The 26262-nt window shown below is 39.3% G+C and overlaps 1 protein-coding gene across 6 annotated transcripts in view; it reads left to right on the top strand.

The window, feature by feature from the left end:
• Window positions 1–25971, top strand: part of NTMT1 (N-terminal Xaa-Pro-Lys N-methyltransferase 1) — a 261140-nt gene extending 235169 nt beyond the window's left edge. For all 6 annotated transcript variants that reach the window (XM_044058777.1, XM_044058775.1, XM_044058773.1 and 3 more), the window contains one exon: window positions 25182–25971. In XM_044058777.1, coding sequence (XP_043914712.1) covers window positions 25182–25438 — 257 coding nt within the window. In that variant the 3' untranslated portion in view covers window positions 25439–25971. The remainder of the gene's footprint in view (window positions 1–25181) is intronic.
• The last annotated feature ends 291 nt before the right edge of the window (window positions 25972–26262 follow it).

The following is a 26262-nucleotide window of genomic DNA, read 5'->3' on the forward strand; positions in this document are numbered from 1 at the left end:
TAACTTGACAGAGTTTCTTTATGCAATTTACTGAGTCAAGAGGCTAGTAGAGTTTTTCTTATACCTTATTCTTTGCTATTGAGACTGCTGCCTTAGCCTGTTTAACCAGCTAGTATTTCTTAGCCTGGTCCACCTTCCTCCTTTGTTTTGATAGTTTCCTCGACCTCTGGATTCCACACTAGCTTTCCTTATGTACTTTATGTCCATACCTTGCTCAACCGCATATCTGTTCTATCATCTTCACACATGCTGTTTTGAGACAATACCATTGCTGTTTGGCTCCTACTGTTTCTTCTTCTTTCTGTACTTAGAGCCATGAGTATTTATTTAAGCTCCTGTGCTTTTCCTACGGTAAAACTGCAGGTCTTCAACCTATTCTGCAGACCTTAGATCCTTCTTTGGCTAATGCCTCAAGCTGACTGCGGCCATAAGTGGTTTATGCTGGGGGCTGACTCTTTAACTAGGGATGACTTTGCAGTCTCTGATGTGACCCTGTTGCCCTTTCCATACAAGGTGGAAGCCTGCCTGAGTTGCATGCTACCCATTCTGTTGTGTGATCATGCAGCAGTCCCTCTTGGCAAACCATGTGCTGGTCACCATTAAGATACTTAGGAGAATGAGGTCTAGAATGGCCTTGTCTCCTTTATTCCTGTTTTCTGAACTATTTGGAGCCAGGCAGTCTGTGTATGTTGTTCTGTCTTACCAAAATCAATTAATTATATGTTACTTTATTAAGGAGGTCGTGCAACTGCTGCATGAATTTCTTCTTTGCCTTCCCATTGCAGCTCTGCTGTGGAGCATTTATTGAGAGCATGAAGATTGCTGTCTTTTTCATTGGTTCTGATTGCCATGAGTCTGAAACTGATTCTGATTATGTCCCTCACTGTCTTCAGTAGACTGTCTCACCGTAGTTCCCATTAATAGAAGACTGGATCCCTGGCCAAGAGGTTTGGTTATGATGACCTTGTATTTTGTCTCCTGGATACAAAGGCTCTCCAGTCTTCTCCTTATCGTGTCATCTATTTCCAACCTGTGTCATGTCAGTGAACATGTATTCACTATTGCAATTCATAGCCTATTTTCTGCATGCTGATTGGTTTTATATCCAGCTTTAACTCAGCAGAGCTAACCATAATAACCTAGGCTAGAGAGCAGGATCCGGATGGTCAGTAGCTCACAGTTCTATGGCTGGCAAACACAGACCAGTAGGGTCACTTATTCACCCCCATTATTAGCATGGGTCCCTCATATAGGTTGGAATAGGCCTCAACCCACTTAGCACTTGTAGGTCAATGACAATGTATATACCTTTAAGAAGCTATTCAAGGGCTTCCATATATGTATAAATACTGAGCATGTGCAAGTCAAACTGCCATTTTGTAGTTAGCTGTTGAAATGTGAACATGTATTTATGTAAGCTCTGTTTGTTAGTTCATTCTTATTTATAGATGATGCTATCCATCTTGATACGTTTCTGTATATTAAAGCATCTAAACAAAACCTCAAGCCTTCTCATTATCTGCATTAGAGATGAGTGAGCGACATGGTGCCAGAACCGGGATTTCTAAAAGGACGTGATGTTAGATGAGGTACATCTAAAGGGCCTGAAGTCAGAACAGACATATCCAAGGGGGCAAGAAGCTTGAGATAGCCTGGCCATAACGAGTAGATGCACTTGGCTACAGTTGGTTGAATACACAGCAGTGGCTCATCCAAAAGATGCGTAATCTTCACAAAACAGGTCAAAAACGCATTTCAGGTATTAAATCTTGCTCAGCACCATTTCTTTGCAAAAATATGAAACTGGGCATACAAAACATTCTAAATGATATTTGCATAAACTGATATGTACAATATTGCTAAAAGTATTCAAATTACTACTGAAAATGCTTGCAATAAAGTCTGAATTGCATAAAATGAATAAAGTAAAGGAGATGCCCATGTTTTTGCAAAGCATATGTACTTTCGTTTTAAGCAAAGATATTAGAGTTTTCAGAAGTGCATAAAGTGTTCGTATGTTTGTGCTGTATCACAGTAAAACTATTTCTCAAAGAGTACAGCCATTATAAAGCATATTTTGCAGAGAACAGCCTTTACAGAGCATATTTCACAAAGCAAAGTATTTTGAAGAGTTTATTGTGCATTTGAATGTTACAAGCCCACAGAACTGTTTGTTCATACATAATTACAAGGGTCATATTTTCAGTGTGTTTATGTATACTTTGTGGGCATGGCAGATGGATTTTGAAAACCCACTGCACTTGTCTTTAACTGTAATATTGCTGAGAACTGGAGAGTGTTTGAGCAAGAGTGTGACATTTTCATACAGGCTGCATTTTCTGATAAAGATGAGTGGACAAAGGCACTTATTCTTAATTTAGCTGGGTCAGAAGCCATAGAAAGGGAATACTCATTTGTGTTTGCACCTGCTATGTATTCAAGAGAGGGGTAAAAATGTTTTTTGTACCAGCTGAATCGAGGGAGGATGCTGAGTGCTTAAAACGTAAATGTAGAGAAATGTGTAAACCCCAGACAAGTGTTACAATGGAAAGGCACTTGATGTTCATCGTGCATACAGCTGCAGTCATAACAGATGGGTTCTCCTGCCGTCAGGCGGGTCCTCGGTTGGCCGAATTCCAAAGTCTAGGTCCGGTGTCGGTTGTTGTCGCTTCTTCCCTGACGTCAGTGCGACAGGGGTATAAAGGAACCAGACGACGCCTTTTTCTTCAGTCTTTCTTGCCGCGCGGTGCCCGAAGCAGAAGCAGTTCGCAAGTGCCGGTCGGCCAGCTACTGAAATTACGAAAATTTTGAAACAGAAGTCTTCTTGAAAGCTAAGTACCCCGTTGGGGAAACTTTTCTTGCCTCAGACCGATGTCAGACAAAGTTAATAATTGTATTTCATGTGGGAAGCAAATACCGCATAAGGATTTCCATTCCCTCTGTATACCTTGTTTAGGCCCAGACCACGACGTCTCGGTCTGTCGCTTTTGTGCTACATTCAACAAACGCACCATTAAGCGTCGGGCGGAATTTGCCCAGCATTATTTTGGAAAAACATTTAACTATATTATGTCGTCGGATACCACGACTCCAGTTTTGTCTAAAAAACGCAAAGATAAGGACCGACACACGAGGTCCGCAGCCTCTACCGACACCACGCCAAAGCCGACTACACGTGGTCTGGTTCTCAGCGAGGCGCCTACGCAGCCCCTGACTACCGACGACTCTTCATTGGCGGTGTCTCCTGTGCCCGAGGTTGCAGGCTCCTCGGCCCACACCCCGACTACAGTTACCGAAGCCACTCTTGGCGTTGAACCTCAAAATGTGGACAGGTCTACCTCCACTCAAGGTGTCTTCAGACCTTCCTCTTCTTTTTCCATCAAGGCTTTCACTAAGTCTAAAGCAGCCATGCATTCTAAGAGACAAGCTACACAGGGCCCATCTCCAGGCCCCATGCCTAAAAAACAGATGCTTAAAATGGCTGAGGATTTATAGGTTCATAGGTTCATAGGTTCATACTAGGCTATCTGCCCGAGGGCATTTACAAGCCTAGCCCATAGTTTTGTGGCTTACGCCACCCCTTTAGTATGGGGAACTATACCCATTATTTTGCTGTGCCTCTGTTGAGCAGTGACACTGAGGTAATCCCTGGGGTATATCTGCGATCTCCCATCCATTGGTCAAGATTTCTCTTGAACAAGGCCAGCGAGGTGCTCTGCCTCACATATACCGGGATTTTATTCCACAGCATAGGGAGTCTTTGGGTGATGAATCTATCCCTCCAGCACGTCCTATTAATAGCCGTGTCGAGGTTTAAGTCTCCCGCCCTTGTGGCTCTGACGGATCTAGATTTTTTGAGGTGAAGCATATTCATCAAATCTGGGTTTGACATGGCCTTGTATGTTAGGCAAAGGTCACCTCTGAGCAAGCGGTAAGCGACTGAATAGATGATAATTACTCTTATCAGCGGTAAGCGACTGAATAGATGATAATTACTCTTATCAGGGGTTCTCAACCCCCACCGGACAAAAGGCCCAGAGTGGAGGAAGAATCCCCCTCCTCTGATCAGGGCTCCATTATTTCAGAGCACTCTGATGATCAGGAACATTCTTACTCCCCTTTTGAAGACTCTGATGCAGAGGAGTTCATTCCTTCTGTATCCCCCCCAGAGGATTACTCATTTGGGGAAACTTTGCATACCTTAAGGGAACACTTCCACTGGGAAGGCCAAGATTATTCAGATTCCAAGAAAAGGCTTAGGGAATTTCTCTTGCTACCTCAGCACAGGCCTTTGGCTATACCTCCTGTCTTGGACATCCTAGATGATGTTTACTCGGAGGCCTTCCTTAACCCGGATTCTCTGCCTCCAGCCCCAGTCAAGCCTGACAGGTACTACAGGGTTCCTGACTCACACCAATTTCTATACAAAAGCCATGCTGCTGACCCAGAAACCATCTCACAGGGCCCCAAGGGAATTAAGGCCTCCACTACTAAAAATCCATTACCTTCCGAGAGAGATTCCAGATCCTTAGAAAGGTGGGGGAAAAAGGTATATACCTCGGCTACCTTAACCATGAGGGCCTTAAACTGTCAGTTCCATATGCTAAAATACCAACAGTTTTTGTTATCTCAATTGAAAAGTAAAATGTCACAACCTGAACAACCAGACTTGAAGGAGTTGCAGGATTTGATGCATAGTGCAGAACAAGTGGGTAAGCATACCTTACAATGTGGTTTTGATGCTCTAGAGGCCTCATGTAGAGCTGCTGTTACAGGATCAGTCATACGTAGACATGCCTGGCTCAAGGAACAAACCTTGCCTGATCATGTCAAAGCTAAATTACTAGATGCCCCTCTACAAAAGGATGTATTATTTGGTGCTAATGCTGAGGAGGTATTAAGGAAAATGGAGGAAAAGGCTAAATCAATGCAAACTGTGAAAGATTTTCTACAGGTACAACCCCCACATTTCAGTAGAAATTGGCCTTCCAAAAATTGGTCCTTTCCAGCCACAGAGAGACCCCAAAGAGGTAGATACAGGCACCCGAGGGGCAGAGGACAATCCCAAGGATCGTTTAGAGGCAGACAATGGCAAGCTCCTACACAAAGAGGTGGTGAGGATAACTCGCAATCATTCAGAAAGCAAACCCAATGACTTTCCCCTTTGCATGCCAAGCAAGACTCAAATGGCAGCCCCCTTAGGAGGAAAACTGGCATTATTTTCAAAAAATTGGCATATTGTCACAAAAGACAAATGGATCCTGGACATTATAAACAGAGGCTACAGATTCCATTTTCACACCCTTCCAAAAATGAGAGGCATGCCAAACCTGCCACACAATCAAAGGGCAGAGGCACAAAGGCAAATTACAGATCTCATAGACATGAAAGCTATTCAAGAGGTACCTACGCACAAACAAGGTCAAGGTTTTTATTCCAGACTATTCCTGGTACCAAGGAAGGAAAAAGATTGGAGACCTATTTTGGACCTATCCATCCTAAACACATTTCTACTGCATTCAAAATTCAAGATGCTCACTCTACAGCAGCTTCTTCCCATGCTGGGCAAGGAGTCTTGGCTGGTAACATTGGACCTCAAGGAGGCATACCTGCATGTCCCAATCAGACAAAATTTCAGAAGATACCTCAGATTTCTTGCAGGTTCAACCCATTATCAATTCTCTGCATTGCCCTTTGGCTTATCTACTGCACCCAGAGTATTCACGAAATGCCTGGCATCAGTAATTGCCTACTGCAGACTTCAAGGGATACAAATATACCCCTATTTGGACGACTGCCTGATCCAAGCGGACAGCAAGCACATTCTTCTGAAACATCTGGCTTATGTAATAATGTTGTCGAACTCTCTGGGATACACAGTCAACAAAAAGAAATCAAGGCTAATACCCTCTCGGAAGATAATTTTCCTGGGTGCCAACTTGGACACAAACACCCAGATGGCCTACCTCACGCCAGAGAAGCAGGGGCAACTAACTCAATACTTCAGAGCACTAGCAAATTGCACCAGGCTGACTGCAAGGAAAATCCTGCAGGCTCTGGGATTCATGGCATCTTGCATCTTACTAATCCCAAGTGCAAAGCTGCATATGAGGAAACTTCAATGGTACCTGAAAAACCTATGGTCTCAACACAGCCACAGTTTGGAAACAATAATACCACTAATTCCATGTCTACAAAAGGAATTTCTGTGGTGGGCTCAAGCATGCCAAACCAACACAGGTCTTCCATTCAGCAAGCCTCAAGCAAATCAAGTCATCACAACAGACGCCTTGGACTATGCCTGGGGGGCGCACATGACAGATCGGTGCATTCAGGGCAAATGGTCCCAAAAAGAAAAGCACCTTCACATCAATCAAAAGGAAATGCTAGCAGTAATAAATGCTATTATAGCTTTCAAAGACCTTCTGCAACCAGGTCAACTGTTGATAAAAACGGACAACACCACAGTTATGTGGTACATAAACAAGCAGGGAGGAACACATTCATACCCGCTATGCAGACTGGCCATGTCACTTTGGAACTTGGCCATGGACTTACAAATCGAACTACAAGCACAGTACTTGCCAGGCAAGGAAAACACGCTGGCAGACAACCTAAGCAGAAATATGACAGATCCACACGAATGGAAGTTGCATCCAAAAGTTTTTGCAGAAATAATCCAAGCATGGGGAAGGCCAGACATAGATCTCTTTGCCTCCCACAAAAATCACCAATTGGCAAAATTCTGCTCAAGGATTTTCCATCCAAAGGCCTGGAGAGTGTACGCTCTCTCTTTCAGTTGGACATCAATGACAGTTTATGCCTTCCCACCTCTTCCACTGCTGCCCAAAGTTCTATTGAAAACCAGAGCAGACGGACCAAAGATGATTCTCATAGCTCCAGACTGGCCAAGACAACACTGGTACCCACTCCTGAGGAGCCTGACGCATTCCCCACCATGGACCCTGCCTCTAATGCCTCTTCTCCTGACTCAGCACAGCTTCAAAACTCTCCACAGCCAGCTAAAAACACTCAGTCTAGCCGCATGGAAGATTCCTTAGCATCACAACAGACCCTACTCTCCAAGGAGGTGCAGGATGTCATTTTGGAGGCCAGAAGGCCGTCAACTAGGAAAGCTTACTCCGCAAAATGGAAACGGTTTTGTGTCTGGAATGAGAAAAAGGGCCAGGATCCTGGAAAACTGAATTTACCTCAAATACTACAGTATCTAGCTGAGCTGCTAAGCAGTGGGCTTTCATTCTCCATCAAAATCCATGCTTCAGCCATTTCTGCAGAATACAACACTGATCCACCCTTATTCTCTCACCCTCTCTTAAGACAGTTCCTCAGAGGGGCCAAGAATCTAAGACCACCAAGGAAACAACCAATACCTGCTTGGGATCTCAATTTCATTCTGGAAAAACTGACCTTGCCTCCCTTTGAGCCAGCTGCCTCATCAGACTTGCAATATTTGCCCTGGAAAACAGCTTTCCTTCTGCTATTACCTCAGCTCGTAGAGTTTCAGAACTTCAAGCTCTCATGGCTGTGCAGCCTTTTATCATCTTCCATCAGGACAGAGTTTCCTTACGAACCAACCCGTCCTTTATTACTAAAGTGGTATCCAGGGTAGCTTTGAATCAGGCCATACACTTACCTACCTTTTATCCTAATCCTCAAAACAAAGGGGAGAGATTACTACATTCCTTGGACATCCACAGACAACTGTGTTATTATTTGGACAGAACAAAGCCTTTCAGAAAATCAGAAAAGCTCTTTGTGTCCTATGCTGTAGGAGCTCAAGGAAAGCCAATTTCCAAACAGACAATCTCAAAATGGATAGCCCACTGCATACGTTTTTGCTATTCTTTTCATGGCAAAACTGTACCTACAGGCAGGAGTGTCCTTAGGTCAACTGGTGCCCTAGGCAAAAGGGCTTCACGGTACCCCCCACACCACCCAGTGCCCCCATCCTGGTCTACCTACACCAAATAAATACTGAAAAAGTGGCCCTGCTGCAGCAGCGCCCTAGGCGGACGCCTAGTTGGCCTATGCCTAAGGCCGGCTATGCCTACAGGCATCAGATCTCACTCCACAAGGGCCACAGCTACCTCTGCAGCTTTCCTCAGAGGAGTTCCTACCAACGTTATTTTGGAAGCAGCCACTTGGAGTTCTGTGCATACCTTCTCCAAACACTACCACCTACCATTATACTCCAAAACTAAAGCAGGCTTTGCCACTGCAGACTTGCAGGGCATCCTGGCTCCTCCTAGTTCCACCTAGTGCCTACCACCCCTTTCTTAGCTTTGGGATTCTACCCATCTGTTATGACTGCAGCTGTATGCACGATGAACCTAGTACAGTTTTGTACCTACCATAAATGTAGATGTTCGAGTGCTAATACAGCTGCAGTCCAGGTTTCCCTCCCTCCTTCCCCTCTTGGGACAGGCCTGTTGGCTAACACCTCCTCATACAACCTGATTGGGGTATTCATTTATGGTGTATTTGCTTGCAACTACTGTATTTTGATTATATTGCATTGCTTTATTACACATTTTTATGTATTGCCTTCCTTCTGGGGGCACCTGACATCTGGGGCAAGAAAAACTGAAGAAAATGGCGTCGGCTGGTTCCTTTATACCCCTGTCGTACTGACGTCAGGGAAGAAGCGACGACAACCGACGCCAAGTGTTACAATGGAAAGGCATTTGTTTTACACAAGAGAGGAAAAGCCTGTTGAAACTTTTGCAGCATATATAACTGACCTGAGAAATAAAGCTAAAATGTGCAGATTTGATGACTTAAAGGATGACTTGATAAAGGACAGACTTTTGTGTGCTATAAAAGATGATGCCGTGAGAAAGATTTTGTTTCATGACAGTGATTTCTCAGATGTAGGAGCTTACAAAAAAGCATACAAATATGCTTATAAATGATTGCATCTTTAGAAGGCACAGTGATAAAGCTCATGTTGATAGTATGCAACACGTGGTTAAAAGAAATAGACCCAAGCACATGGCAGCTACAGGGTTTACCAGGGACTGCTGCAATTCACCCCAGAACTTTCTAGCACATTCCAGGAGCCACGCAGTCTCAGTGAAGCATAAGAGTGAGTCAGCAAACCCAAAGTATGGGCCCCAACCTAGTTTCATTGTCAGCTGTCGTAATTGTGGTGGAAGCCATGAATCTAAAAGGAAAAAAATGTTTAGCTTTTGGTCAACAATGCCATAAATGGAATAATTTCAAAAGATTTTGTAAACCAAAAGAATGTGGACGTCTTTTATCAAAAGAGAGCACTTTAAGAAACAAGTTGATCACTTGCACAATGACAATTCTACTCGTTATGTTGATGGTTTGTCAGGGCTTCATGAAACGGTCAATGCAGTTGATTTAAGGGCAAAGAATTAAGTATTTTGTACTGTTCGGATAAATGGCAAATTCGTATACTTCAAAGTTGATACAGGCTCCAAGTGCAGTGTTATATCTGCAGAAACATTTGCGAGAGTGTGTAAAGGCGAAATGCTTGATTTGGCAAGGTGTATGAAACTTGTTGCTTATGGAGGTGAAGAGATTCGAACTGAAGACTCAGTAATGCTTTGTTATTCTGCTGGACGGAGCTATACCTTGTTTTATGTGGTCAAGAGGCACGTCCAGTCATTATTAGGGTTCAGAGACACTTTGAAAATAGGACTACTTTCATTTAATAAGAAAGTTCACCATGTTAGCCTGACAAACCAATACTCTAATTTTGCCCAACATGTTTTTTTTTTTTTTTTTTTTTTTTTTTTTTTACCTAGGATGATCTTTTCCAAGACAAACTAGGCAAACTTCCAGTTGTGTACTCCATGAAGTTAGACCCAGAGGTCAGTCCATTTATCAGGCCAGCACAAAAATTTCCAATAGCCATGCAGGGCAGAATCAAAGCTGAGTTAGACAAAGCTTTTAAGATGTAACATATGTGCGTGTGTGTGTGTGTGTGTGTATACATATAAGCTGTGTTTGTTATTCGTATTTATAGATGCTGCTATCGATCCTGATGTGTTTCTGTATAGTAAAGTATCTAAACGAAACCCCAAGCCTTCTCATTTGTATTAGAGACTACCAAGCGACAGTACTGTTAACAGTTTTGTGTATCACAGGGGCATTTATCTGAAACGTATATGCTGTTTTGAATACACTGTATTCAGATTACTTGTATACCTGTCTATTAATCCTTAAAGCCCAGATTATGGCTGTAAAAGGTCAAAGGACCAGCCTATCTACCTGGTTATAAATAATCTATCTTTGGTAGCAGAATGCTTATGCTCGCCTCACATGTAAGTAGGTGTGTGAGCTTGCACGCAGAAATAAGCAGTGTAAAGAATTTTATCACCTGTGTAATCAGTGGTAGTGAAGGGTAGCTACTGACTGAAAAGTAATCCAAGGTATTTTATTGTGTAACATTTGGGAAAATTATTACTTAGAGGGTGTCGGGGATTGATTATAAGTGGATTCCAAAGCACTATGGAAGATTTGTTACAACCGGTAACCAGTTCATAGACTTTTTCAGCCTTTTACAAAGAAGACTTGTATCATTTGGAGCCTGTTATGGTAGAATCTTATGTCGAGTATATTTATATATGATCTACATATAGGACTGTAGCTGGTAGTTGGCAGGTCTACTGCTAAGTTACGGATGAATATGGAAAACAGATCACTGTAGAACTCCTGCTTGTAGTGGTGTAGTGTATCATTTCTGAAGTAATGCATAAGTAACTGTAAAATGTCTGTTGGTCAGATATGAAGAGAACCAGTTTTTTGTTTTTTCTTCAAATCCAGATTTTGCCATGGAGTTGAGAAGGAGGATATCCCTGACTGTTTCCAAGGCTTGTTTAATACTAGTCAAGACAACTAGCCACATTTCCATTTCTATGGCTTCATTAAGTTTGAATCCTTAAAGTATAGGTGGCTATGGGAGTGCTGTACCTTGGTCTGAAGACATGCTGATTATTTATTTATGAGATCATATTTTGTGATGTATTGTATTACCTGTTTTTGTAGACTCTTAACAAGTGGGCAAACAAGTTGTAGTGGGTCAGAGGATGTTCTGATGTGATTTCTTTTTGGGGGGCAGGGTTATGGGAACATGTTTCCAGTTGTACAGTAAGATAACCTGTAGTCAGAGTGAAGTTGCACATGCTGATGTTTGATTTCGCTATGCAGGGTGAGGCTGTCTTTAGAAATTTTGGGTGCATTAAATGGGTGCCTGTTTTTTTTTTTTTGTATGCATTGTCTGCTTTTTCTAACTGCTTACTTATCCCCAGAACTGTAATAATTCTGAAGTTGAATGTAGGCATTAGTTGAGAGAGACATAGTGTACTACTGTGAAATTTCACATTTGGGGGGCTGTTTGGGCTTGGATGATCAGATATTAATACTATCTAGAACGTTTGTATTTAGTGTAGAGTTTGTAGTAGGGGTAGGTGGTAGCTCAGGTGGATGTAAAATATTCCACAGCATTAATTGAAAAAAGAGTGGGGGCATTTCCTGAGTGCCCTAGCTAGATTTCCCAGAGTCTGTATAACTACCACCTTGGTCTTAACTGATAAGCCACCTGCCTTGTGGGACTTACCTGCTCAACAGAATAATAAAATAACATGCAGTGAATGAGAGAGAATTCTGAAGTGTGCAGAACCACTGAATCAGAGGAGGAAATCCCAACAGGTAGGTCAGCTGATAATGATACATACTTATCTGTTGTATCCTGGAGTCGGATGCTTGCCTGTTATACTGGCACAATAACAAGATGGAGTTTAGGTCATGTGTGTACCACAAGTGCAGAAGGTAAGAATTGATGCTAGGAAGATGGGACACTGGAACCTTCCTCAGTGACCATAAAGGTGTCCTCCTTGGTTTTCATTTGGAAAGGAGTCGTCACTTTTTTATTTTAGTATTCATTTCTGTCTATAGTATATTATTTCTAGCAATGCTTTATGAATATGCTAGACTCTGAATAAAAGGTGGAAGAAGTATCAAGGCAAAGAGATACCGAATCTGTGGGTGTTACGGCATTAAAACATACCTCCAGTTCTGCAGATGTTACATATGCAGCTGTGGCTGGCATAGCTATTTACTGACATGTTTGGTTAATGTTAGAAAATGTGTTCTAGGTACTAAAGCCTAAATTGTTGATGCAACTATTTTAGATAGCATGGCAAGTGTATTGTATACCATATGCTAGGTGGCTCTTAAGTGATTTAAAAACATCTTTTGCAAGGGATTGAATTGTACTTACACAGCTAACCCCTTGTAATGTTAATGTTAAATAGTATTTGCCATTATTCCCATTATTATGGGAAGGAGTTAGTTCCTGCTTAACTCTAGCAACTGTGTAGGTTTAAAGGAAGTTTGTGAGTTAGTGTGACACCAGCTTGTAAGTAGGTTTTGGAATGTTATTCAACTCAAAGAAATGGACTATGTGCATAAATTATTTTTGGAGAGAGTCTACCCAGAATCAGTCATTATTTCTCTCAAGGAAGAGGTGATTAAGGGGTGGGGAATTAGATATATACCCCCTACTGAATACAGATTGTAACATAGGGAATAGTACTATAGACAACAACGCTGTTGAAGTTAGAAGTAGTGAAATTCATAACAAAATTAAAGATCAAATCACCCCTTTTTTTGTTATGACATATAATTCTAACACCAACTTAATAAGAAGAGCATTTAAGACATGGGACATCATTAAGAGTATGCCTAATAGGTTAGATGTATTTAATAGGCATTTATGTTATAGTCTCAGATGGGGTCCTAACCTCAAGAATATTTTCGAGAAAACTAGACAGGAGAATGATGAAACAAATAAGAAAAAAGGAACCTTCCAGTGTGGAAGATGTTCCCAATGCACATTTATAGTGAATACAGGTGAACTATCAATACCTACTATTCCAATATGCTTTAAGAGCAAACAACATTATACTTGTTATACAAGAGGGATAGTATATTTAGTTTACTGTACCTATTGTTGGGCTTATTACGTAGGGAAGACAGAAAGACATTTAAGACAAAGAATATATGAGCATATGTATGATGTCAATAGGAAAAAGGAAACAAATGCACTTTATAGACACACATTGTCATGTAGGGAAGCTAATTTTAAATTTTGGATTTTGGAAATGTTACCTAGGGATAGTAGAGGGGGAGATTGGGAAACCCAGTTAAGTTACAGAGAACTGATATGGCAATTGCGACTGGATTCCAATACACCCCCAAGGATGAATGATTATGTGTCACTTTTACCTGCCCTAAGGTTAAGGGCTAACAAAGTTAAAATCAACAAAAGAAAAGTTATGAACAAGGATCAATAGTTCATTACGCAGATACGATAATTTAACACATAACTTATAGAACTCGCATATAAAAACGTATATAATTTCTAGTCATCAGTGCCAATATCAACATCAATTTTACTATAATTACAATTTTATCATTTTATTATTACATCATTTAAAATTAATTTTATTACACTATTATATATTTTTTTATAAAATATACAGACACATATACATACAGTACAATATATTTATATTTGTAAAATGAAGAATAAAATAACTGTACAGGTCGTATACCTCCAATAACCAAAAATATGCAGAAACAACGGAGATGTGAGGGCTGAAAATGATTGCAATTCAGTAAGTGCAATTCAATTATAAAACCAAGATGTTTGTTCCAAACTTCCGAACATCCGAAATAATCCTCAGATGATACGATAAAATGCAAGTAGGTTTTATTAAGACAAAACAGAGACTTTACAAATAGGATAGCATCATGATGATCAATGGCAAGCGCTTTCACCTAAAAAGGCTTCCTCAGGCCGTTAACATTCAAACCAAATACCAGTATTCATAGCCTTTGATTATGACATCACTTCCTGTTAAAAACTTCATATTTTCAATTAATTCATATAAATAAACACAATACATTTCTAATATTAAATCTCATGACTTATAAAAGTTTAGTATATTAAAATTCAAAATGTAAAATTTGCCCATGTTATAAATGTTAGAAAACTAACAGTTCATTGATTTATTATACAGGCTTGCTAAGTCTCTTCCCTTTCAGGATAGGTTTAATAGGTACCCCGTCATTAAGGCCAGGCGGACAATCAGCTCTAAGTCTGATGATCCATTTGGCCTCATTCTGTTCAGTTTTGTTCCAGGTATCACCTCTACGAATGGTAGGATGATAAACCTGGATAACTAAAAATTTAAACTGATGTTCGATGGAAGTATCAAGTACATGTTTCGAGAGTGCATTCTTAACAGATCTAATTCTTATATTGTATAAGTGCTCCCTAATTCTATCCCTTAGCCGCCTGTCTGTTTTGCCTACATAATATGCAGGACAAGAACCGCAGGTGGCCAGATATACTACATGTCGTGAATTACAGTCAGCTAAACAGGAAAAATTATAATGATAGTATGTGACTGGATGTATAAAACTAGCACTTGTATCAATGAAATCACAAAAATTACATTTCTTACATGGCATGGTATTAAATTCATGCTTATAATTAAAAGATCTGGATTCAAAACGTCCAGAATTACATAATATTCTGTGCAAATTCATTCTATTCTTGTAAACAAAGTTAGGGGTATCGCCCACCAACTTTGATATATTAGGATCTACCTTCAAAATATCCCAATGCTTAAAATAAACATCCTTAATTTGACCAACATCCTGAGTATAATAAGTACAGGCTTTAGTTCTATGGTCATTAAATGCCTCATGTGTGTTCTCATAACATATCTGTGGCTCCTGTTCTCTTCTGTTATAATATGGTAAAGCTCTATTATCTCTAAGTTTATCTACCGTTAAAGTATTCTCTTCAATTTCATCTGGGTAATATGATCTCTGTTTCAGATGCTCACTAAGTTTCAAAATCTCATTCCTATAACCAGCTTCAGTAGGGTTCATATGAGATGCCCTCATGGCTTGTCCTTTAATAATGTTTTTAAATATATAATTAGGATGCATGCTTGTTCTATGTAAAAGTGCATTTCTATAACAAGTTTTCCTGTGTACCCCTGTATTTAACAATCCATTTGGTAGCCTTTCTATGAACACATCCAAATATGGTATAAAATTTCTAGAAGCAGACATAGTAAATTTTAAATAATTAGTAAGAGAATTCATATGCTGCAAAAAATCACATAGCTCATCATATCCAGAGTTCCATATCAAAAACAAATCATCCACAAATCGGACGTAAAACTTGACATATAACTTGTAACTTTCTAATTTAAATAACTGTTGATTCTCCCAATCAGCCATGACTAGGTTGGCCTAGCTATTGGCACAGGATGTGCCCATAGCCACGCCATCCCTCTGAATATATACCTGATTGTCAAATGTAAAGATGTTATGATACAGGACGATTTCCATAAGTTTACACAAAGTTATCAACTTGATGATTGGTCATCATTTGTTGAGCTAACATACATCTACGGATACTTTCTATACCTTGTAAATTAGGTATAGTGGTGAATAAGGATTGTACATCAAGAGTGACTAACCAAAAATCACTACTAGCAGGTACATCTTTCATTACCTCATATAACATAATGAGCAACTGTTTAGTGTCTCTTAATATATATGTATATTTTTCTACTATAGGTCGCAATCTAGATTCTAGATACAAAGAGATAGGTTCAGTAACCCAACCTCGCCCAGTCACTATAGGTCACATGGGCGGACAGTTGGGATCCTTGTGAACTGTAGGAACACCCTGAATACAAGGTATCAGGGGTTCATCTATTAAGCAAAAATTAAGTAGGCTGTCATCTATCCTGCCTTCTCCATGATAGTCATATAAGAGTTTAGATGTCTCATTAATAATTTCATCTACCTGTTTCTGTCTAATTTTTTGATAAAACTGTATGTCACTCAACATATCATTCATTTTCGATATATACTGTTCAGTATCCATAATAACAGTTAAACCTCCTTTATCGGCAGGTCTAATTACTATGCTAGTATCATTTCTTAGGTCCCTTAGAGCCAATCTCATCCCATAATTTAAATTCCCATACCATTTCTTATCTCTGTTACTGTTGTATACCCTGTGTAAGTCTTCTTCAACTAATTTAGAGAAAGCTTCTATTAATGGATGATTATTAGGAATGAAAGTACTCTGTTTCCTGAATGGATGTACAACATAGGTAGTAGGAGTACTACTAAAATCTAGTTTTAATTGTATATTCCTAATAAATAATTTTAAGTCTAAAATAGAATCTGTTATTTCACTTTTATTTGAAGGTATAAATGAAAGCCCTTTTTCCAGTAATAGGATCTCATTATTTGATAAAACTCGATGTGATATGTTCCATATTAATGATTCACTGTTTTCTCCCATATTTTCTTTAGGGTCGGACCTGTATTTTCCTCTTCGTTTAGCCTTCTTTTTTGCCTCCCTCTGCTCATAGAGTGGTCCCGCCCTCCTTTGCGATTCTCTGTAATAGGGAAAGGGACCATTTCTTGGGGGCTATCAGAACTCCCCTTAGTGTTAGGGTTAGTTTTCCTTCTGACTACTTCACCATATGTACTAATTTTAGGAGTTGTATGTGTACCAGGAATCTTATTAGAATCACACAGTTGATTGTTTTTATTATCAAATGTTATGTCCCTATGATCATCATCTATTTTTTCTAAAATAACTGCAGATGTAGCCTCTAAAGAGTCTATCTCTGCTACAGTTGTAACAGTATTGTTACCATTAGCATTCCCAACAGAAGTACTTTCACCAGGACCATTGCTATTGCTTGAGTTTCCTCTAGCAGAGTCAAATGGACCCGCATTAACATGTTGGTTATAACAGTCTTTATTTTTTAAACTATTGTGCAAACGGTCATTTCTATGATCGTTTCTGACCCCATTCATTTTCACTTGTCCATTTGGAGCATTTCTATCTTTAGGCCAAGTAAAAACTTGGGCATTTGCAAAGTCAAAAGTATCTCTACGTATCTTGTCTAATTTCTGCTCCGTTAATTTCTTTTCAAACAAAAATATGTTGTCCAAAAGTTTATCAAACACCTTGTCCAATATCTGAGCGGGATAAGTCTCTTTCACATGTTTGAGTTGCTCCCTGAGTTTGTTACGAAGTTCATTCTCTTCCGGCTGAAAATACTGATTCATTAATTGCATATATTTTACACTAGTCTCAATGTTTATCAACTGCCATTTGTATAATAAGTCAGGATGCGTCATACTTGTTGTCGGCATTTTTAAAATACGGAGACCTCTTGGAATGATTTTTCGTGCAGTACATACTTCAAAATGCTGACGCTGCATTTGGAGTCTTTTTAGTTTCATAAAATCCAGCTCCATATGATACAAAAGTGTAGACAAACCACTGCAACTGCCCTTGTTGGAATTCTCCTCAGCGTGCGGGTCAGCAACGTCATACGCTAGCAGTGGGTTTTCCAAACCAGCAACACAGTTCTCAAATCTTTTCATGTTGTTATTATTCTCTGGTTTATATGGTAGCTCAATAGAGTTCGTAGCAATTTCAGATATTACGACCAGTCAGCAAATAACAACAAGTAAAATGAAGAATAAAATAGCTGCACAGGTCGTATACCTCCAATAACCAAAAATATGCAGAAACAACGGAGATGTGAGGGCTGAAAATGATTGCAATTCAATAAGTGCAATTCAATTATAAAACCAAGATGTTTGTTCCGAACATCCGAAATAATCCTCAGATGATACGATAAAATGCAAGTAGGTTTTATTAAGACAAAACAGAGACTTCACAAATAGGATAGCATCATGATGATCAATGGCAAGCGCTTTCACCTAAAAAGGCTTCCTCAGGCCATTAACATTCAAACCAAATACCAGTATTCATAGCCTTTGATTATGACATCAGTTCCTCTTAAAAACTTCATATTTTCAATTAATTCATATAAATAAACACAATACATTTCTAATATTAAATCTCATGACTTATAAAAGTTTAGTATATTAAAATTCAAAATTTAAAATTTGCCCATGTTATAAATGTTAGAAAACTAACAGTTCATTGATTTATTATACAGGCTTGCTAAGTCTCTTCCCTTTCAGGATAGGTTTAATAGGTACCCTGTCATTAAGGCCAGGCGGACAATCAGCTCTAAGTCTGATGATCCATTTGGCCTCATTCTGTTCAGTTTTATTCCAGGTATCACCTCTACGAATGGTAGGATGATAAACCTGGTTGTACATATATTACAGTTCATTTTTGTGTTGTTCAGTTTTAAAAGTTTATATAACATTTTAAAATATACAGGTTTAAAAGATGTATGACATATACTAATATATGCATATTCTTATATAGTTATGTGCTTATATATTTATACATAGAAATTATTCTTTGCACATATTTCATGTCTTGTTTGTATTATTTATATATGGTGTACTGTAGCTTTATTTTCAGCCACAGCGATTTGAATGTTTTAATTGAAATGTCTTAATTGCAATTAATTAGTACAGAATTATATAAATATGTAAGCAGAACAATACCATTCATTCTGATGACATTTCCTGTATTGGAAATGAAAGCGCTAAATCTATTTCGTATTGGATTTTAATAAATTATATTAATTATTGCTTGGTTGTGGACTGAACAGTTTTTCTGACGGAGATTACTGTTATTATCCATCAGCTGTTCGTAGGACTGCCTTTATTGGATCCTGTACAATGGAGAACACTTGGTGTTACTAGTTAACTCAAGAATAAACAAATATCAGCACCAGACATTGTAAATAAAGTTAGAAAATGTATTTTTAACTATTTAGCAAGTAGACCATAATTTGATTGTAGCAGAATGCACAGATATTATAGTTGCCCTTAGGTGGGTAAGAACCTAATTTATAACTGCATTATGGTAACTGAATGTACATTGCATGACAGCTACATCCACACACTACACACACAAACATTGCCCAAAATAAATAATGCATACATTGTTTGCAGTGTCTGGCTGGTCTGTAATGTTCTTTGTTGTCAACAGTTACTTTAAATGATTCAGTTGTCCCAAAGGCCTTCAGTTATCCTTTTTATTTCTGCTACATGAGACAATCAAGTTCACCTAGTGAGATACAATAAATGACCTCTACCCTGCCAGCAGAATTCATGCCTGATCCTAAAGCTGTAGTTCTAAGTTTTATTTGTTGGCTGAATTAATGAGACGTAGCTTCTTTATCTTAAAAGAACAACATTTGATGTAGCATCCAGACCTGACTGAGCATAAGATCCTTGCCAGAGGATGTCCAAGTGCAATTCCATAATGCTCCCTTGCAAAAGGATTTGCTGTTTGGGCCCCTTGCTTGTGAAATAGTAGAATAAATGGATGGAAAGGAGAAAAGAATGCATTTAGTGAAACAGCTGTTTCGTCACCCAAAACCTAGGTATTACAGGACTTGTTCTGCTAAAACTTAACCTTAATACCACCACCAGGGTAAGCAGGCAAATAGAAGAGTTATGAAAAGAAATAAAAAGTAGCAAGAAGACTAAAAAGAGAAACTGGGGCACACAGGGACAATGACCACACTGAGACCAGCCAGGACTGTTTCATGCTCTCACCCCTCCCTCTGTTTCCCAATCCAAAATCCCCCAGTCCTTGACATTCACTTTTTTCAAATACAACAGCAAGAAAATAGGGGGCAGATTGCTATATTTGCAAATCAGTAGACAGAAATAACAATGGAAATTGATTGTGTAGGTAGCCTTGCAAGGCTGCACGCTGCAATTCCCATCTGTACTGCGGTGGTGGTGCTGCAGTAGCGTTGTTGCCTCACAGTAAGACGCTGTTTGGTTCGATTCTCAGCTAGAACGTCTTCTGTGTGGAGACATGCGTGAATGGGCGTACCTTTGTTGAAGGTTGTGTGTCAGAGCTGGCAACTCGGTACGTAAAAATCTACTGCCAATCATTAGCGGACCGGAGTTCCGCTGTGGTGGCCCCTAACCGGGAAAAGCCAAAAGACACAAACAAACTAAGTTTTTAGGTGAAACCACCTGTACCCAGACACCAAAGGCATGTGAAAGTGAAATGCTTCTGGTTCTACAGAAAAATAAGTGCCTCCCCTTGGAAATACTAAGCATCCAAAGGGCAAAGAGGTAGACTGGGAATGACAACTCCACACTTATAATCTGAGAAAACATCTGTGGTCCCTGTGAATGGAAATACAAACGTATCTTTCAGATCCAGGTAAGTAGTGATGAAAAATAACAATACAGGACTCATTTTGAGACCCTGTAATTGGAATGAGCACACTTTAAAACCTATAATGAGGATCTATTGGAGGGCAAGTCTGGAGCCAGCAGCCACAGTAATTCCAGCTCCAGTGGCATATATTAAAGTTGCTGCAGTTAAGAAGCTCATAGTTGGATCTTGGGATCGGGCTGGTAGTTCAGCATGAGATGATCTACCCCCTGTCCCAGCCCCTGGCTCTCAGCGTTCCCTGGATGCTCTCAACTGAGTGTCCTGAGGATCCGAAGCATTTACTTTGAAAAAATTAGTGTGTTCAAAGCAGGCCGGTCACCTGAATACTTCACCTAGGAATAATTGAATAGGACTCCAGTTCTGTTTTGTTGGTTTTTGGAACTGGGGCCATGATTAAGAGGGATTGCTGGGGCCTTCATATTGTGTCCCTGGAGGTGAAATTCTAGGACCGGCGCAAGACGAAAGCATTTGCCAAGAATGTTTTCATTAATCAAGAATGAAAGTCAGATACTGTCATAGTTCTGACTGTAAGTGATGCTGACTGGCGATCTGCCAGCATTATTCCCATGTCCTGCCAGGCAGCTTCTGGGACACCTATGTCTTTGGGTTCCGGGGGAGGGGATATGGTTGCAAAGCTGAAAGTTAAAGGAATTGATGGATGGGCACTGCCAGGAGTGGAGCTTGTGTCTTAATTTGACTCAACATGGGAAATCTCGCCCAGACACGGAAAGGATCGACAGACTGATAGCGCTTTCTCGGTTCTGTGGGTGGTGGTGCATGTAATTTGTCTGTTTAATTCCGATAATGAATGAGACTCTGCTGTGCTAACTAGAAATACGTCAGATCCAGGGTAACCGTCAGGGCTTGTAGAAAAGCGTATGGCAGTAAAGCATGCAGGGTTAAGATTTTGAATTCTGACACATTCCAATATTTGCTTAGCACTAACAAGTTCAAAATGGGGTTCCAGGACCAGTCCTTTTATGGCACCACAAGTAATCTTGAGTAAAAGCCTATACAGTCTCCCTTTGGAATGCTTTGTCATGCTTTTTGTTGAAGCCCTATAACAAGGGTTAAACTAGATGCTTCTTTGTCTGCAAATGAAGCAGTACCTTTTACTTGCATTAAGTATAAAGTGTAGTAATCTATGCTTACTTCTGAACCCTGATCAAGGGGGTACAGTATATTTTCATGGAGACTGTTCTGAATATAACCACTGCAAGGTTTAAAAGCTCTGTAGGGTGGTTTGTGAAAAGGTGAGCAAGCTCCAAGTAGACATAAATTGAAAGAGGCAGAGAGCACTGATGATTTAATAAGGCATGTGCATGTAATGCGTTGTATTGAAACTACAAAAGATTTTGGGTACAACAGATGCCCCAGATGAATATGCTGCATAACGATGATATAAGGCAAGAACAGCTGAGAAGTTCTATTTATGCTTAATGTTTCCTTCAAAATTTATTACAGTAGTTGCAGAAATGCAGCATGACATTTGTACAGTAGATATACAATATCTAAATTTAGACTGCTTTTGCATTTGTGCAGGTCATTAAGTGCATTGTCATTATGTAACATGCAGCTGTTGCACAGTTTGTGATTTTTCTTCAACATTTACCTTCTGCTGTACTTAACTCTGATTGTTTACCAAGTTTTGTGCTCGTCTTCATTGGAAATGAACTGTCTTCATGTCATGCTGTCTTGCTCAGAGGTACTGTTATCAGAAAGTGGTATAATTTGTTGCTATAATGGAGAAACTGTACCTTATGCAAATGGTCAGCATTAGCAGAGACATGATCCTCTCCTGTTTGGTATCTACCTCTCTGAAGTACAGGCTAACACAGAAGGTCTTTGGCTAACAAAGTTTGCAGATGACTGCAAACTAGGAGCCATAATCGAAACTCCTAACGATGTGGACATACTGCAAAAGGGGCTCACTGAGACAGATACCTGGTGTCAAAGCCATGGCCTGAAGCTCAGTGCCAAAAAGTGTATTGTCATCCCCTTTGGTAAAAACTCTGTACCCATGAACTACCACATAGCTGGTAGTCTACTTAACGCCGAAAATGTGATGAGACCTTGGGACACAGGTGGACAGTAGTCTCTCCTTTGATAATCACATCGCCACAGTGGTCAGGAAATCCTTCTACGTGGCTCACCTCATCACAAAAGGTTTCTCATCCAGAAAAAAAGAGGTCATTGTTCCCCTCTACTCATCACTCATTAGACCCATTATAGAGTACAACGCTCCTTTTGGTATGTACCTCACAAGACATCTACAACAACTGGAAAGGCCACAGAAATACCTCACAAAGAGGATTACTGGCCTCAAGCAGATTCCCTATGCAGACCGTCTCAAAAAAACTCCAGCTTTACTCTGCATATCGCCTACTCCGAGGCGGTCTCTGCCTAATATGTAAAGCTATGTCAAACCCAGAGCTGTTGGACATGCTCCACTTAAAGAAATCCCAATCCCTCCGAGCTACACACTCTAGGGACCTAAACCTTGTCACCACAATAATCAGAATATGCTGGAGGGATAGATTCCTGTCCCAGAGACTTCCCATACTCTGGAACAGACTACCTATCTATGTCAAACAGAGCTCCTCATTAGCACTCTTCAAGAAAAATCTTGATGATTGGATGGGAGATAGGAAATTCACCCCGGGGATCACTTCTGTGGCTCTGCTTGACAGGGGCACAGGAAAATAATTTTCTTGGGTGGCGAAAGCCAGGGTACATTTTTGGCTAGGCTTATATAGGCCCTAGGGCCAATAGCCTAGTGCCCTCCTATGAACCAATGAACCTATGATTATGCAGGCAGAGTTGTTGCTTGGTAACTACCTCAAGTGTGTTTTTTTCTGTCTTTGTTGGGTACGTAAGCTGACAGAACTGTCTGTTACTTGATTAACTGGCCTTTTTTTTTCTTTTTATGGTTTAGTTTTAAGATATTTAGGTAGATGAGTTAAGTACCTAAGAAGATATACATGTGTATGTATATACATATGTGTGTGTGTGTGTGTGTGTGTGTGTGTGTATATATATATATATATATATATATATATATATAAAATGTTATATTATATATCTAGGTTTAGCTTCATGTCAGCAGGCATTTCTCTGAACATGTACATGGTCGAACAGTTTCCACAAATTCTGTACCACCGACACGTCAGAAAGTCGAACAGGACAGCAAACGTTGACATTTCTGACCGCTGCATACGTGAAACAAGGGCTACCATGGGTCAAAAAGGGGGCGAGATTTTGTGATTTGGAATATCTGTGTTCGCGGTTTTGAGGAGTCACAGTTCGGAGTTTGCTTAAGTTGTTTCGATGATGTGCCTGCTAACATTATGAAGGTAAACCTGTATATGATATATGGATCTATCACAAATTGTTGGATACTCACCTTATCGAATGTCATTTCATCACTTCATCGACTGTCATTCTGTCGAACTCCCGGAGCTGCGAAAAGGAAGCCCAGGAAAGGAAACAGTTGTCCACTATGGTGCACTTTGACCTTAGTACATTGTAGTGCGAGCTCTGAGTTTGTATATTTAGTTTGGGGGGGGGGGCCTCTGCCCTCCACTTGGATTTTATTTTTCTTTTTGTTGTTTTCTCCTGGTGGCCGAGTGATTCCTTTTTTGAGGGTTTCTTTTCGCAGCTCAGGGAGTTTGAAATAATGGCATTTGATGAAGTGACGTTCGATGAAATGGCATTCTGTAAGGTGAGTATTCTACAATTTGCAGTAAACGTGTGTGTGTGTGTCTCTCTCTCTCTCTCTATATATATATATATATATATATATATATATATCTATATATATCTATATATATCTATATATATATATATATATATATATATATATATATATATATATATATATATATATATATTTATATTTATATATATATATGACTGATATATTTATTTGTACAGAGAGCTATCGTCTCCCCAAAGATATCAGTAGGTGTGACTGAGCCAGCCAGCAAGCATAATGATTTAGCTGTTATATAGTGTTTTAATTTGATACAGTGTTGAAAAGTCAAATCAGTATGACTTAAAAGAACAGATGAGGTGTTCTTTGTTACTCTCATTAAAATTTATTTCCACAGCCAAGTGCTTTACCATCAAACAAAACTGGTCTGGTGTTATTCAAGTTATTGTAATTTCTTTTAAATAGTGAAATGTATTCAGGTTTAATAATAATTTCCTGCACTGTAAATTGAACTAAAAATTATAACAAGGGGGGGGGGGGGGGCAAAACTTAATTATCCACATGCTGACATAAAACACCCACAGTGCATGTACATTTTATCTCGTCAATTCGTTTCAGTTGCATAGGTAGAATAATCAGTAGGTAGATGGAGATATGTAGATGTATTAATTAATTTTTACATTTGCATGTTTAAATCGTTAATAGAAATGGGGCTTAGTACTGTTTATCTCGTATTCTTCTCAGTCCTTGTGGTAATAACCCATTCTTAAATATTTCCAGTTAATTTATTTTGCTAAATAAAATTTATTTAATGTACAAGACCCTCTTCTAATAGTAATTCATTATTTAATATTTTTCAGTAGCTGTTTTGAAAACAGATGTGTAAGTTTTGATAGAGTTATATTTCTCTTGAATGTAGTTACATGTTTCCGTGTGTTGACTGTTGCCAAAGCCTGCCACTCCTTTGGGCTCTTGAAGTTGAATGCTGTTAAGGTACACTGTATAGTAATATATATATATATATATATATATATATATATATATATATATATATATACATACATATATAAAAAAATCAGTGAAGTTCAGTGTTTTCATTGACACCCACTTTGGTTCAAACAGCAATAGCAGTGCTTTATGTAGGTCAGTGTCTTGACCTAGAATGTGTACATTTTTTTAATGTTGGGAGTAAATATCACAAAAATTTCCTTTTTAATGTATTAACAGGTCATTTAACAGATGAACACCTCGCAGAGTTCCTTAAGAGATGTCAGAAGGGACTTCGACCTAATGGCATTATAGTTATCAAAGACAATGTGGCATATGAAGGTGTAATTTTGGATGATGTAGACAGCAGTGTTTGTCGAGAACTTTCAGTACTGCACGATGTTATTGAGAAGGCAGGACTTAAAATTATAATGGAGGAGAAGCAGGAAAATTTCCCTGACGAGATCTATCATGTATACACAGTTGCCATGAGATGAGCTCTGTTTTCTAAGCTGTAGCTGCTATAGTAGCTAAATTGAAAAGCAAGCTTGTGGAAAATGTGAAAGTACAGCAACCAGCTGCTGAATTCAGTGGCAGTTCAGTTGTTGCATAAGATCTAAAATAGATCATGTTTGGAAAGTGCAATTCCACTCTAGAAAACCTTTTCCCGTCTACCTTTCTAAATGAAGAATAAAAGAAAAGACACTTAACAGTAATGCGTATAGCTGCTATTTATTGTGAAGGCAAAACTACTGGTTTGTAAGACTAACAGGTGGGAAAAGTCCATATGTACTTTAACAAGGAATTTGTCCAAAATTGACAGTCTGACCTCGGGTCTTGGCATTGTTTTGTTGGTATTTAAGTCATAGTATTTCACAGTTGCCTTGCTAAGACAAAATCCTAAATGAATTCTTCCAGATGTTTTTTTGCCTGCCTGCAGAGCTTATTCTGAAGCTAATTTGGCAGTGCTATTCTTGCTTTTGCGATTTAAAAAAAATATACCTATTTAAATTAAATACTACTTTATGAAGGGTCTTGTTGAATTTGTTCTTTTTTTATTTCAGTTTTAGTCCAGATGATGCATCTCGGATACTGTTAAACTTAGAAATCTGGCTAGCTTAGTCAAAGCATGGTGGCATTACCTGTAATGGTATGGAAATATGAGATTCATAAGGAAGCTGGTGTCATTGAAGACTGTAGGGGAATGATAAATGATGTCATTCCTTATCACTTTTGCAGTATTTATGTAAGGGTTCTCCTGCAAAGGATAGCCCAGTGTCTGGCTAGTATGCAAAAGCCTTCAGATGTCCTTCCATGTCAT

This window comes from Protopterus annectens, chromosome 16.part0 (genome assembly GCF_019279795.1).
Source record: "Protopterus annectens isolate FY-2018-M chromosome 16.part0, PAN1.0, whole genome shotgun sequence".
Taxonomy (NCBI): Eukaryota; Metazoa; Chordata; order Ceratodontiformes; family Protopteridae; genus Protopterus; species Protopterus annectens.